This window comes from Echinops telfairi, unplaced genomic scaffold (assembly GCF_000313985.2).
Source record: "Echinops telfairi isolate 266 unplaced genomic scaffold, ASM31398v2 ScPeMD7_3509;HRSCAF=4178, whole genome shotgun sequence".
NCBI lineage: Eukaryota > Metazoa > Chordata > Mammalia > Afrosoricida > Tenrecidae > Echinops > Echinops telfairi.
In genome coordinates this window covers 17965181-17980085 of record NW_022107407.1, presented here as the reverse complement: position 1 = coordinate 17980085, position 14905 = coordinate 17965181, and the positions used below count along the sequence as shown (strand labels likewise).

The window sequence follows — 14905 nt, the reverse complement described above, 5'->3', positions numbered from 1 at the left end:
CCATTATCTTTCCTTCTTATTGCTCATTCCTAAGTCCAGTAATTTTGTTAGAATATGCATTGGTGTTTATTATTCTTGGTTCATATTTTTACCAAGTATATTCTTACAACATATGGCTTCAAATATTTTATTTTCTTGAATTATATAATTTGTAATATTTAGGCTGCCCTTGATCTGGTTTTCTTTTTTAATGACTTCTGTTATCTGTGACATGGTTTTTTTGAATTATTTTCAATATTTGTTTCCTTTCCTTAATTTCTTTTTCTTTTCTTTTGTTACTCAAATGTTGCTTTTTAAACGTTATTAAAGTTTTCCAGTTTTGTTTCCCCTCATTTTATCTCTTTTTCTATGGTTTTATATTTTGTGTTTACTTCTACTTTTGTTTTTGCTTCTCTTCTGATTTTCTCCTTTTAGAATTCTTTTTGTTACTTAATATTTTTAGTTGTTCTGTAGAATGATGTGTTTGTTCTTTCATAAATTGTACAAATTTCTTTAATTTTCAAAACTAAAGATAGATTATAATTTTGTAGAAATTATACTTTCAGTATTTTTGAGCATGGCTCTAATATGGTTTCAGTTCTGGTAGAGATGTTATTTTACTCCTTACTGCTTTTTAAATATCATTTTTAAATGGTATTAGACCTTTGTACTTTAGAAATTTCTATTGCTTAGTTTTGTGTGAAAGTGGTTTTTCTGAATTTTTATCAGAAGACTTCGTTCAGGAAAAGTTTTCTTAACATCTTCCTTTTCTGTACAATGTTGAGAGATGTGGTAGCTGGATTTCTGAGAATTCTTAGCTTTCTTCCCCTCCTCTACTTTGATGTATAGTACTACTAACCCATAAAACAGAATGTAAGCTAGATATATAATTCTATATTTTCAAGCAGTCCTATTACAAAAGATAAAGGAGAAACAGGTGATAGAAATTTTAATACTGTAGTTCACTAAATCCAATACTATATTTAAAACAGTGTAGTTTAAATATTAATACAAATTTTTTTACATTATTTACATTTTTTTTCATATTAAATCCTAATTGAATGTGTTTTAAATGACATCTTAATTTGAGTGCTAAGTTTTCACTGGCATTACTGCATCTGTGAAGTATTCTATTTCATAACCTAAAATTGAGAAAATAGATTCACATGCTTAATTTCCTCCATTCGTACTTGAAAGTTGTCCAATAACAGAAGCAAGTAGTAAAACTTCATCTTTCTTTTTTGGAATCCCAAGCCCACAACCCACTCTTGTGGAGCTTATTCTGTTCTGTAAATTCTGACTTGTCAATTCAGACTTACAGCAACCACACAAGTTAGACAGCTACTCTAGGCTTTCTGAGGCTGTAATGCTAAGGCTGTGAAAGCTTGAAAAACATGAAAGCTAGGGTTAGGGTTAGGGTAAGAAGAAAAGAAAAGACAAAAGTAAACAAACAAATCAACATGAAAGTAGACTGCTTCATCTTTCTTCCAAGGAGCAGCTGGTAGATTTGAACTGCTTCCCTTTTTTTTTAGAAGCCCAATTCTTAACCTATGTGCCACTAAGGCACCTTGAATTAAATCTACATAGAAAAACAGGTTAATCATTTTTAGAAAAATTCATTTGACTGAAAATAACATCAGTTTCAAAGATACTACTGTAAGAAATACATACTTCTTACTTATAGTATATGAAAGTGCACAGCAGCTTTACTTGTAATACTCAAAACCTGGACAACTCACATGTTCATCCACAGGTGAATTGATAAACTGTGATAGAGTCAAACAATGGGATCATCCTTAGAAGTGAGAAGGTATGAAATACTGATACATGTGCCATCTGAATAAATCTGAAAATAATTATACTGAGTAAAAGTAAATTAAAAAGAAGCTGTAATGTCTTATTCAAGTTATTTAAAATTTTAGGAAATGCATACTAGTTTTGATGACAGAAAACAGATCAGAGAGCTTGGTAGATTTATTTATTTGAATGTGACTCTGGGGTGTATCCAGATGTCGAACCAGCAAGTTGTATAGTTTACATTATATGTCATTTCTTGTGATTTATCATTTATACTTCAATAAAGCTGTTTTAAAAATAGTCTAAGTTATGAGGTGCCAAAAGGCTTCAAAAAGTTAGCTGAAAAATTTCATTAGCGCTTAATTCCACTTTCCCAAGAACTTTTTGGGAAAGTCTTAACATCAGATATAATGAATTTTCTTCAAAAATTTCATACACTTTTTGCAGCATGTCCACATGCCTTTGATTATTATTAAAAGCATCTGTATTTGATTCCTGCTAGAAAAATGTATACAATCATTTTTGTGTTAGATGCTTTAATTTTAATAAGTTCTCAGATCTGAATAGCTAATCCACAAACTATGTAGGAAAATAATTGGGGTGATGTGCTTATTAATTACATTAGAAATAAGTGCATTTGTTGCTCAGACAGCAGCACAACACGTCATACAGCATGGCACAACAGATAAAGTGAAATGTAGTCATACCAAAGCAAAGTTGTTATTTAATGGGAAAATATACTTCTTTGGGTTTTATATTTAAATTAATTCAAATGAAATAAATATTAAAACCTAGGTTCTTAGTTGCCCTGGGCACTCACTCCATCATGCCCTCCATAGCCACATGTGGCTAATTAATACTGAATTAAACTTCCATGTGTATAGCTTCTCTTCTGTCTTCTTGTTCCCTAGTCTGCTTAATTTTGATTTACCTTACAGTTTTGGACAGTTTGTACAGGGGCCTGGCCTGGAAGGGAACCTGATGAGAATGTTCTGAGAGTGTTGAGGGGCTCCCCTGCTCTGATTCTTTCCTTCCTTATCTAGGTGCCCTTGATTTACCTAGTACTGGAGAACGAGATAATCTCCCACATTTAAGCTGCTGTGCTTTCAAATAAATATGTAATTCATTATTTGGCGTCTCCTGTTCTCAGGGCCATAGACAATATTCTGTTGCTTCCTCCACCTTTTTGCACAGGCCTCTATGGTGCACGCCTCTTGATTTTTGCCTCCGTCTTGCTTGAATTCTGAGAGGTGGGACTACCTACTCATGGCTTTTGGTTTTACTACCTAGTTGTGCTGTCTGCTTCTTCCTAATTTGGGATTCAGAGAAGTTTTTAAAACTGCTTTTGCTTCCGTCTCTTCCTCTGACAAATATTGGTGGTTTCTTTTTAAAAAAAAAGTAATTAAAAAAAAAAATGTAGTTACCTTTTGAAGCAGTGTGGTAGGTATTTAGGGCACATGAGAAGAGGTGGAGATTCAAGGAATTAATACTTACTCCTGTGCTAAAAAAACCCTCATTTTCTGTGTCTTCAGTTTGATAAGAATTGTACAGAGATGGAAGAATTTGTAAAGATGAAGCAACAACTCAAAGAAAAGGAGGACCTCGCTCGTGCTTTGCAAGCACAGCTCAGTCAGACTCAGGCAGATCAAGCTGCCCAGGTAAGTCGAAGGAGCTTTATATTGATTGGGATAGAGAATCATGAAAATCCTATGGGTTACTACATAATAAATCACTTCAGACAAACACTTTTAATCGGTAGAATGCCAAAATAGAAATTAGAAGAGTGATGTGGAAGGTAAGTATGTTACTAAGAAACTTCCTGAGATGTTGTTTACTTGGAAGAATTGGCCATGACCTAGTTTCTGACGGCTCCTTGGTTCTGCAGACCCAGAAGCTTGATTTTCATAGCCCACAGAAGTCCAATCTCTTAAGAATGGCACATGCTAACTAAGGTCAAGAGAGACCAATGGGTAAACCAAAATGCCACTTACAAATGTGAATTAGAAATACAAATGACTAGAAAAACAAAACAAAATCTATTCTTGCCTGTCCTTGAACAGGTTCTTGTCTAGTTTATTCATGGCCAACTGAACAATTTTGTAAACTGTGGGTGTAGTGGAATGATAACCAGAGTATGAAAAATAACCAGGCAGTGCCCTGCTAGACTTTTAAATTCCTCTTAGAAAACAAGGGCTGAGTGTGCTTTGGTAAGCAAGCAAATCTCTGACCAGTCCAGTCATAAAATAGTGAGCCCCAGCTCAACATTCACGGTTGACTGTGCTGCTTTACACCACTCTCCTCAGTCCTGCTGAGAACCCAGTGTCACTCCCCACAGTCCTGCTAATAGTCTCTTGTCCCACATCAGCCTCCTGAAAGGAGCACCACACTTCTTCCAAGTTTCTCATCCAAGGAGTTTGACCTCTTTCTGCCCTGGTCAGTGTATTGCTTTGGTACACCGAGAGGTCCCAAGTTCATTTCTGTTCTGGTTTCTCTAGGTTGACTGGAACTGAACGGGTTTGAAGCCCTTGTTCTTGCTCTATAATGAAATCTAAATGAAAATTCAAGTGTAATCAGGAGATTACTTTTGCATGTCATCACAAAGTCGTGCTTTTATGATTGATTTTTACATGGCATGTATCTTTCTTCACAGTTCTTTCTGTCTCCAGGACCAGAGTGGCAATATAAACTCTTTCTCTCTGGCTCTATTTCTAAATTTTCTAATTGGCTTCCCATATTTTTTGCTCAGAAATGCTTTTGACTCATGAAACACTCTGCCTCCACTTCTAGAGTACCCATAACTGGACTTACCTGCCACATTTTAATTTTATTGACAATTTGTAAATTAGAGGTCTGTTCTGTCTATAATAGGCCTACTGCCATATATACAGTTAAAATTAAGTGTCCTAAAATTTTAAATGTTGCCTATTTTTATTATTTCCTTTTTCTATAGAAGTGTGAGGGGTCTTCTAAAAGTTCAAGGAAAGATTCCATTATCTTCCATTTTTTCATGAACTTTTGGGAGCTCCCGTGTTATAATATATAGGATAAAAAAGTACAGAATGCTATTCTTGCTTATAAGGTGCTTAAAGCATGGAAAGCCAAGATACATCTTGTTAACAAACCAAAGCTCATTGCTCTAGAGTCAGTTCTGACTCAGTGATCCTGCAGGAAAGAGTAGACTGTTTCTTAGGGTTTGCGAGACTGTACTCTTCACGAGAGCAAACCCACGGAATGGCTGGTGCATTTGAACTAAGAACCTTGCAGGTAGCGATCAAGTACGTAACCCAACTCGCACCACCAGAAGTCCTTCAGTGTGTTGAGAAGATCTGTTAACATGCAAGGCAGGTGAGCAGCAGCACAAACTGGAAGTAGTTTGAGGGCTAAGAGGTTACTGTGGGTGTGGCAGCCAAGGGAAGGCTACATGGATGTAGGCTCTTTGGGTGGATGGATAATGCGAGATCCTGTAGGGGAGCTGGTTCAGTTGTGGAGAGTGATTACGAGTGAATGTACTAAGGAGGTGGTGGGAAAGGGCACGTATGTGGGAAAGTATATGTAGATGTCTTTAAGTAATGAAGGAGTCCTATGCCTGCACAAGATACCAGATTCATAGTGAGATCAGAATAAAGCAATTTTTTTGAAGATTGACACCAGAGAGATTTAAGGTCAATTTGAAGGTCAGTTCAAGACATCACAAATTGAGAAATTGGCAGGAGTTAAATAGTTGATCAACATCTTCAACTGTGTATTTTAAAGAAACAGGCATACACACAAACCATAATCTTAAAAGCAAAACAATCCTGCTAGCCGATCATAATCCATTTCTGTTCTGGTTTCTCCGTTATACTCAGGTAAGAGCCAAATACAAATGAGTATTATGTGGAAGCCTGCAAACGATGGCAGCTGTGGAAATAGTTGTCTGGGCAGTAGTGTGGGTTTGGAAGCACACTACGTTTTTGGTAAAAGCAACTCTTTGAACAAAAAGCTTGAAAGACTTATTTATATTCTTAGTTGAGATAATATGAATATAAGATACCAACTAGTTTGAATTTTAACTTAAAAGCATGAGATATTCGTTGAAAAATTGTGAACATGGATGTAATTGTAAAACAAGTGTCTAACCCCCTTACATAAGGATTACGGGGAGGAGACGAGCCAGTCAGGATACAATGTAGCAATGATAAAACATACAATGGGTTCCTCCAGTTCTTTAATGCTTCCTTCCCTCCCCTCCCCCATTATCATGATCCCCATTTTACCTTACAAATCCGGCTGGACCAGAGCATGTACATTGGTGCAGATAAGAATCGGAAACACAGTGAATCCAGGATAGATAAAGCCCTCAGGACCAATAATGAGAGTAGCAATACCAGGATGGTAAGAGGGAACCGATCACAGGATCTACATATAACCCTTCCCTGGGGGATGGACAACAGAAAAGTGGGTGAAGGGAGATGTCAGACAGTCTAAGACATGACAAAATAATAATAATATATAAATTATCAAGGGTTCGTGAGGGTGGGGGGACGGGGAGAGAGGGGGGAAAATGAGCTGATACCAAGGGTTCAAGTAGAAAGAAAATATTTTGAGAATGATGATGGCAACAAGTGTACAAATGTGCTTGACACAATGGGTAGATCCATGGATTGTAATAAGAGTAGTACGAGCCGCCAATAAAATAAATGATTTTAAAACAAACAAAAAAAGTCTAGGGCTTAGCAGATACCCAACTTGATTTTCTGTTTAATGTTATAATTGCCTTAAACCTTTTAAAATATATATCACATTTGTAAATCCTTATTTAAAGCATTTCTAGTAACCGCGTAAGTATACTTTCTTGTCAAATTTTATATTCTTTTTTTTTTTTTTTAAGTTTGAGAATAGATCTCTCATATTTGGAAGTTACTATCAGGCCTAACTTTCTCTCTTCCAATATTCTCTTTCTTGAAATTAAAAACGTTAAAAAAAAGCTACTGTTTGTCAATTCTCAGAGTCTGTCTTTGTATCTTTGGAGAGCTGTGCAGTATTCCGGGAGTGTAACTTGTATAGTTTTTCTGGTGTGTGTCTTCAGTTGAGTTCCATGCAGCAGGTGGTCCGAGAGAAAGATGCCCGCTTTGAGACACAAGTTCGTCTTCATGAGGATGAGCTTCTTCAGTTAGTAACCCAGGCAGATGTGGAAACACAGATGCAACAGGTGTGTTGCTAAATCTTAGTAGAAGGAATTGTCCTTTTGGTTAACATTTAACTAAATCATCAGAGTTACTTTCTACCCTTGCTCACGGCTCTTCTGTTGGTCTTTGCATGCACCTTAGTCGGGTTTCATTTCGGTGTCTGTGTCTTCCTATCTATCGCATATTATTCTCGCCTCCTTTCAGCCCTCTTCTGATCAGGTTGTTGGGACTAAAGGAGCTGGCTTTCATCTGAGAATCATTGTGGTAGTTAGCATTTGGTTCCTCTTTGATTTGCTGGTCATAGCTAAATTTCAGGCAATGAAGCCACTTTTAAACTTTAAAAATTAAAGATGAAGTGATTTTAAAACAGGAAGCCTTTTATAAATCTATCATTCTTAATCTCCAGAAAGATTAAGTGAGAATTTTGAAATTGGCTTCATTATTTTTTAGTTCATCACTACTAATTCAAAAGTTTTTTTGTTAATTAACATGTTGCAAAGTGCAGTAGCCAAAGGCATGCTTACTTATTTGCTGACTGACTGTTTTTAAGTGAAAACTTCCAAATTCGAAGCAATCATGTAGCTTAAAGTACTAACAAAATTCTGAGTACTCTTACTCCTCACGTACTGACTATCCCCTTATCCAACACTACACATTTATGACAGTATTAAAAAAATCTGACATATATCTGACACTAATGAATGCTGAGGTTGAAGGCAAGGTTAATGCTGACTGGCTCAAGCTGGCTATGTGTGTTTTTGTGTCTACCTGGCCCAGCCGTGGTTCTCAGTGATCTGGCAGTTATGTAATGCTGTAGTCATCATCCATTTTGTTATCTGATGTGATCATCCTCCATTGTCAGATCATGCCAAGTGTCACATAATGATCTGGTCCTTGGAACCTAACCATAAGTGAGGGGTAGAATAACATTTCATAAGTAGAATATTCACTGTATATGTGTATCATTAGTTTAGGAGCCCTTGTCCTATAGTGATTAAAACACTCAGTTGCTAATAGAATGGTTGGTAGTTCCAGACCCACCATCCACTCTATAGGAGTGACAGCCTGCTTCTGTCAAGACTGACAGCTTTGGAAACCCTATGGGGCAGTTATACTCTGCCCTACCGGGTCATTAGGAGTCAGAATTGACTCAGCGGCAGTGGATTTTGGATCATTAGTTTCTTTATTCAGGAAATGTTTATCAAGTGCCTATCTTGTACATGACAGAAGTAGATAAAATGTGTTTTTTTTCCCCTGAAGAATATGTGGTGGATGAGCTGGGATACACATGTACCTACGTTTTGTACGTACTGGACACTATTGATATAATTTAAAAAATAAGTGGTGTCGTCCTTTCTCTGTTATAAAAATGCTCCCTGGTTCTTGGACCAGCTTGCTTCTGACTGAAGTTGCTGTCAGTACTCTGGAGAGGCAGTTTTGGACATTCTTTCTGTTGGGCCACAGAGCACATGGCATTGCTAGTATCTCACGCTTTACTCGGTCATCTTCAACATCCAAATATCCTAAATGCATAAATCTATATGACCTTTGGAAAGTGAAGCAGATAATGGTGCTCATTTGCTAGTATATTACGTGAAATATCTTTTCTGGTCAGAACTTGAGGATGCTGCAGAGAAAACTTGAAGAACATGAAGAAGCTCTTTCTGGCCGTGCTCAGGTTGTGGACTTGCTCCAACAGGAGCAGAGAGCTGCTGAACAGCGCAACCAGGTACTCACTAATGAATTTTACTTTGGGGAAATAAGGAGCCCTTGTGGCATGGTGTTTAAGCACTTGGCTTCTAATCACACTGTTGGTAGTTTGAACTCGCCAGTTGTTCTATGCCAGAAAGATGTGACAGTGTGCCTTGTAATGAAAAACATCATGCAAATTTTTTCCTGAACCTTTTGAGGCCTCCTCCTATTGATGCCTTCTAAATCTCTGTCTCTTCAGTGCTGTTGATATATATCCAGTTTTGTGAGTAACTACAAAACCACATCAATCTATCAAATGAAAACAGGACTCATTTTCCCTCCTTAAAATCTAATCCTTTTGTTAGAACATCTTTCAATTAATTGACCATTTACTCAAATGAGTAAAACTGAGTAGGCTTTCTTGTTTCTTCCTTGATATTTCATCAACATTTCGTTAAATTAATTGCCAACTTCTGGCGATTTTACCTTTTAAATACGTAATTTGCATCTGTCTTCTCTGTATCGGTCCCATCAATACTCTAGCTCTGGCTTAGAAACAACTTGACATCTCTTTAATTTCTTACTCCTTGATTCTGTTGTTCCCTCCCCTGCAAGCATGTATCTTGTATACAGCACTCAAGGAGTCCGGTCGTGCATTGGGTAAATGCTTGATGACTAGCCTAAAGGTTGTAATTCAAACCCATCCAGCAGCTCCACAGGTGGGGGGTGGGGGGAAGAACTGCTGTTCTGCCTCTGTCAAGGTTACATCCCAAGAAACTTTGGGGAGCAGTTCTACTCTGTCCTATGGGGTCACCATGAGTCAGAACCCACTTGATGGCATACAAACAGCAGCAGCAACAACATGCCACTGTGGGGTCTGCGTTTGATCCTGAGTGCCTAACCCAGTGCTTCACCCAGAAGAGAGACCCTTGACTCTGTTTACTGAAATGAAAGGATGGATTTGTGACTTAAGAAGTTTTTATCTTTAATCTTAGGTTCTGTTTCAGCAGTTACAGCAAATGGAAGGTGAGCATAATACTTTAAAGAACACATTGGAAACAGAAAGACAGGAATCCAAGATTTTGATGGAAAAGATGGAACTTGAAGTAGCTGAGAAAAAATTAGCCCTCCATAGCCTTCAGGAAGAAGTGCACCTCCTTTTGGAACAGCGTGAGCATACAGGCCAGGCTCTCGCTGAGCTGGAGTCACAGTACAGAGCTTTGGAGCAGGAGCACCACATCGAAATAGAAGAGAAGACTGCTCACATTTTGAGTCTTCAGAAGACTGAACAAGACCTGCAGTCTTGCTGTGATGCTCTCAAGGATGAAAATTCAAAGCTCCTCCAAGAGAAGAGTGAACAGTCAGTTCAGTCCACCCGGACAATTCAACAGCTAGAAGGTATTTGCTTTTGAAATGTACATCTGTGTCAAGTTGTATAGAGATCTGCTAAGGACGTTATTTTCTCAAACAGATGAAATCAAAAGACAACTTAACAATGCATCTTCCCAGACCCCTTGTCGCATTTCTCTGAAGTTAGAATCTGCCTTGACAGTACAATTATTATTACTGTATTTGCACTGTTGATAACTGCTGTGGTAGACCTCAGATAGGGTGTTATGTGAGACTTGACTTTGGCATGAAATATTCAGTGACAGAAATGAACAGGATTTGAATTAGCGCCTGGAGGACGACTAAGGCTAGATGTAGTGCTTAGACTGGGAGACCTAAATTGCATGGAGTTTCCCTTAGATCTAAAGATCGGTCTAAAGACTTTTTGCATAGGAGAGACTTTCACTTTAAAGGGAACGCTTATTCCTTTAAAAAGCTTAAGGAAAGCTTTTTTTACAGTGTGTTAATTATAGATGCAATTCTTGTCTGTAAAAAGTTAAAGCCTTTTAGAAGTTGATAAATTAAACAGTAGTTCTCCATCTCACCACTCTTCTTCATTAATTAACTTGTTAATAAATTGGCATACATCTAAAGGAAAGATAGTTTAAAGACTTATGTTAAAGACTTGTATTGAAGAATTGAACATGAGTCAGAAGTCTTGATAAGCATTACCCAGTATCAGTGTGTTACTCGGCCATGTTCATTTTCACAATTGTCTCACGGGTTTTGGTAGAGATCAATATAACTTAAACAAGGAAAATAAACATGCCAAAGCACTTATCAAGAGGGGAAAAAAAAAGACTTTTCAAAGTGTCATGCTCTACTTTATGGTATTTTTGAGGGAATTGGGTTACTGATGTGCCCTTTGGCGTTTGAGAGCATTTAAATAATGAAAGAGCAACATTGTCATTGACATTGCAGTTTTCAGTAAGTTAGCTAAAACTGAACTAGAGTAAGCAATGTTGGATATATCCCTAGGAGTTAATAAATCTGTAAGTTTTAGGCTAGAGGCCGAAATTATGTCACTGTATTTATTTCCTTTTCCGTAGATCAACTCCATGAAAAATCCAAAGAAATTAGTCAATTTCTAAATACGCCAACCTTGAAAAAAAATGAAACCGCATCTCAGACATCTTTCCCAGATGTTGATAATGAGGGCATACAGGTAATCCCATGAGAACTTCTTATGAATCTAATCTGTTTGTCTTTTCTCTTTCGGTACTTGCGTTTCCTAATGAGGATTTATTCCAACAAGCAGAATAAGCCTTCTGCCTGCCCTGCCTGACAAAACGCATTTGGGGGAGAATTCCATGGGAAAAAATTATGAATCATATTAGTGTAGCCCCTTACCAACCATTCAGAAAATAATGGGCAACCACCATGATCTTGGGAGCATTTTATCTCATAACCATTTTTTACAGCTCATAGGGCAGTTTTGTGTGTGTGTGTGTGTGTGTGTGTGTGTGTGTGTATGCGCGTATGACTGCTGGCACTGATGTGCTAGATATTAGATAGAATGCCACATGAAACTTGACTTGGACATGACTCATTCAGTGACAGAAATGAATAGTAGTTCAGATGAAAGTTTTGTTTTTGGTAGACTCAAGTTTCATTAGGCTTAGTATATGAGGGGGTACCTCCAAAAATCCAGAATTTTTTTTCAAATCTATGTGTTTAAATTTTTTTTAAAATTGGGGGCTCATACAACTCTTATCACAATCCATACATACATCAATTGTATATAGCACATTTCTTACCCTCATCATTCTCAAACCATTTGTTCTCCATGTAAGCCCCTGGCATCAGCTCCTCATTTTTCCTTCCTTCCCTGCTTCCTCCTCCCTCATGAACCCTTGATAATTTATAAATTATTATTTAGTCATATCTTACACTGTCTGATGTCTCCCTTCACCCACTTTTCTGTTGTCCATCCCCCGGGGAGGAGGTTATATGTAGATCCCTGTAACCCGCCCCCCCATTCCAACCCACCCTCCCAGTATCACCACTCTCACCACTGGTCCTGAAGGGATCATCCTTCCTCGATTCCCTGTGTTTTCATTTCTTATCTATACCAGTGTACATCTGCTAGTCTAGCCAGATATGTAAGGTAGAATTGGGATCATGATAGTGGCGGTGGTGGGGTGGGGGGAGGAACATTTAGAAACTAGAGGTAAGTTATATGTTTTATCTTTGCTACACTGCACCTTGACTGGCTCCTCTCTTCCCCGTGACCCTTCCATAAGGGGATGTCCAGTTGCCTACAGATGGTCTTTGGGCCTCTACTCCGCACTCCCCCTTATTCACAGTGATATGATTTTTCTTCTTTGATGCCTGATACCTCATCCCTTTGACACCTCCTGATCACACAGGCTGGTGTGCTTCCCTGTGGGCTTTGTTGCTTCTGAGCTAGATGGCCCCTTGTTTACCTTCAAGTCTTTATACCCTAGGTGCTATATCTTTTGAATGCTGGGCTCCATCAGCTTTCCTCACTACATTTGCTATGCACCTACTTTGTCTTCAGCGATTGTGTCGAGAAGCAGAGAAATTTTTTTTTACAAAACAACCTTATCACCTTCAAAGTACTCTATTATATTTAATACATTTGTCAAATCTACAATTCCATTCTTGGAAACATTTTTCAAACTCTTCTGTTTGGATGGCTGACAGCACCTTGCTCGTTTTATACCTTCACCTTTCTATGTCGTCCAACTGCTATCCTTTCATGTCCCTCTTCATTTTCAGAATCAGAAATAAGTTGCACAGGGCAAGGCCAGGTGAGTAAGATGCAGGTGGGCCAAGAGAGGCATGCTGGGTTTTTGCCAAAAACTGGTGCACAGAAATCGCTGAGTGAGCAGGTGCACTGTCATGGTGGCAGAACCAGTCCCCTGTCTGCCACAAATCAGGCCTTTTTTGTCACACACTGTTATATAATATTTTCAGTATCTTTAAGTAGAAAGCTTGATTAACAGTCTGACTTGGTGGAACGAACTCTGGATGTACTGAGTCAACGTTTTTGTCCATTCAGGAAGTTGATGGACGTCCAGAACGAGGTTTGTCATCAATCGCTGTTCACCTTTTTTGAAATGAGGAAACCACTCAGACACTTGAGTTTTTCCCATTGCGCTGTCTTTATAAAATGTGTTCAACATCACAACAGTTTCAGTGGCATTTTTCCCAAGCAGAAAATAAAATTTCACAGCTGCATGCAGTTCTTTTAAATTGGCCAGCACAAAAAACGAGGTTTGAGCAAAACTGCTTTTACGAAAACATTCACTGTGACCAGAGAGAACCTTCCTAGTTGACGCAGCTGGGTGCACTAACTCAGAATGCGTTGCTTGATGCTCACCTAGTGGGGGCAAAAGCATACTTTGAAAGCTCCACCCAGTAGATCATTTTTCCTGTTTTTTTGAGGTACCCCCTCATATACAGTTCATTCCAACTCCAATCATAAGTCTACTCTAGAAATCATAATGCTCCCATTTTTTAGTGAGCAGAAAAAAAATTGCCCATGTGACTATTTTGCTCTGAAAAAGTTCTCGTGGGAAGCTAGACTACCATCACCAGAAGACTTTTTATTGAGCATAAACCCGAGAATAAGGAGTTAGTTTGATGATGTTAATTTAATTGACTGGTATCAAGCTAGGATACTGGAGTGCAGCCATCTCCATTATAAGATTATAGTTTTCCAAACTGGCAGACTTACTTGGCTGGCAGATCCTCGTGCTAGAAACCGTTCACTTTCTGATTTCTAGCATCTAGACTTTCAAATCTCTTCTCTCATTCTTAACTCCCTCTTTACATTTAATATGATTATTGATATAATTAGCTATAATTCAGTTTATTTTTTAAGCTCATATTCATTTATTAACCAAGGCATGATCCCAATTAAATCAACACTTTGAAATAATTGTAGGTAAGAGTGTTTGTGATAGAAGTAATTGAATATAATAGTCCTACAAAAAAGCAGTATAAATACTTGCTCATTGCACTGGGCCTGTTCGTTCTCAAAGCTAATTTCTGCCCAAGTGATAATGGAATTGTTATTTTATTTTTGTAGGCTGAGTATAGGTGAGATGGTTCATAACACACTCCACCACTAATTTTGCATCTTTCGATCGTCTTCATTGCGCTTTCCTTTTCTTTCCGCTCCCTGTGTTGGACCAAAGCATTGTCAGTAAAGTTGCACACTGAGTTTTCTGCCATCCACTGTAATTTCTCCCGGGTAACTAGAAAACTGTTTTTTTCCACTGTGCCCTCAGTTTTTACAGTGAAGATTTTGCTGCACTACTGATGATGTGGTCGGGCTTGGCCATTGAACACATTTTTCGCAGAGCCATGCCCATGTCTAGTTCCATCCTGTATTCATCAAACAAAGCCTCTGCTATTTACCACCTGCTAAATGGTGGCCATGGTGGGCACATATGAGTAGAGCAGGCCAAGTAAAGTCCAGCTGGAAAGAATGGCATGTTTTTTTGTTTTTGTTTTTTTAATTAAGGCAATAAAGCTCCTATCTTTGTTGTTAGGTATCTGAGTTGTTTCCCCTTCACAGCGTCCGTCCCTTTTTCCAACAGAAGAGAACACTGCCGGGCCCTGTGCTGTCCTCACAGTTGCTGCTGTGTTTGAACCCACTGTGTCCATCCATTTTATTGGTTCTCTTCCTCTTTGTCACTGACTCTCTACCAAACATAACGTTCTTTTTCAGGTACTGATCTCTCCTGAGAAGATACCCAAAGGATGTGAGTCTCGGGAGCATTCTGACTATATACTTCTTCCAAGACAGATGTGTTTGTTCTTTATACAGTCCATGGTATATTTGATCTTCACAAATTCCACAATTCAGAAGTAATCAACTCTTCCTTTGTCTTCCTTACTTGTCCAGG

General features: G+C 38.2%; 1 protein-coding gene across 1 annotated transcript in view; it reads left to right on the top strand.

Annotated features, from left to right (window-relative positions):
• GOLGB1 (golgin B1) overlaps positions 1-14905 on the top strand; it is a 60875-nt gene that overhangs the window by 7779 nt on the left and 38191 nt on the right. Inside the window, exons 5-9 of the mRNA XM_045294229.1 lie at positions 3309-3434; positions 6845-6967; positions 8560-8673; positions 9632-10034; positions 11075-11190. Of these exons, the coding sequence (XP_045150164.1) occupies positions 3309-3434; positions 6845-6967; positions 8560-8673; positions 9632-10034; positions 11075-11190 (882 nt within the window). The remainder of the gene's footprint in view (positions 1-3308; positions 3435-6844; positions 6968-8559; positions 8674-9631; positions 10035-11074; positions 11191-14905) is intronic.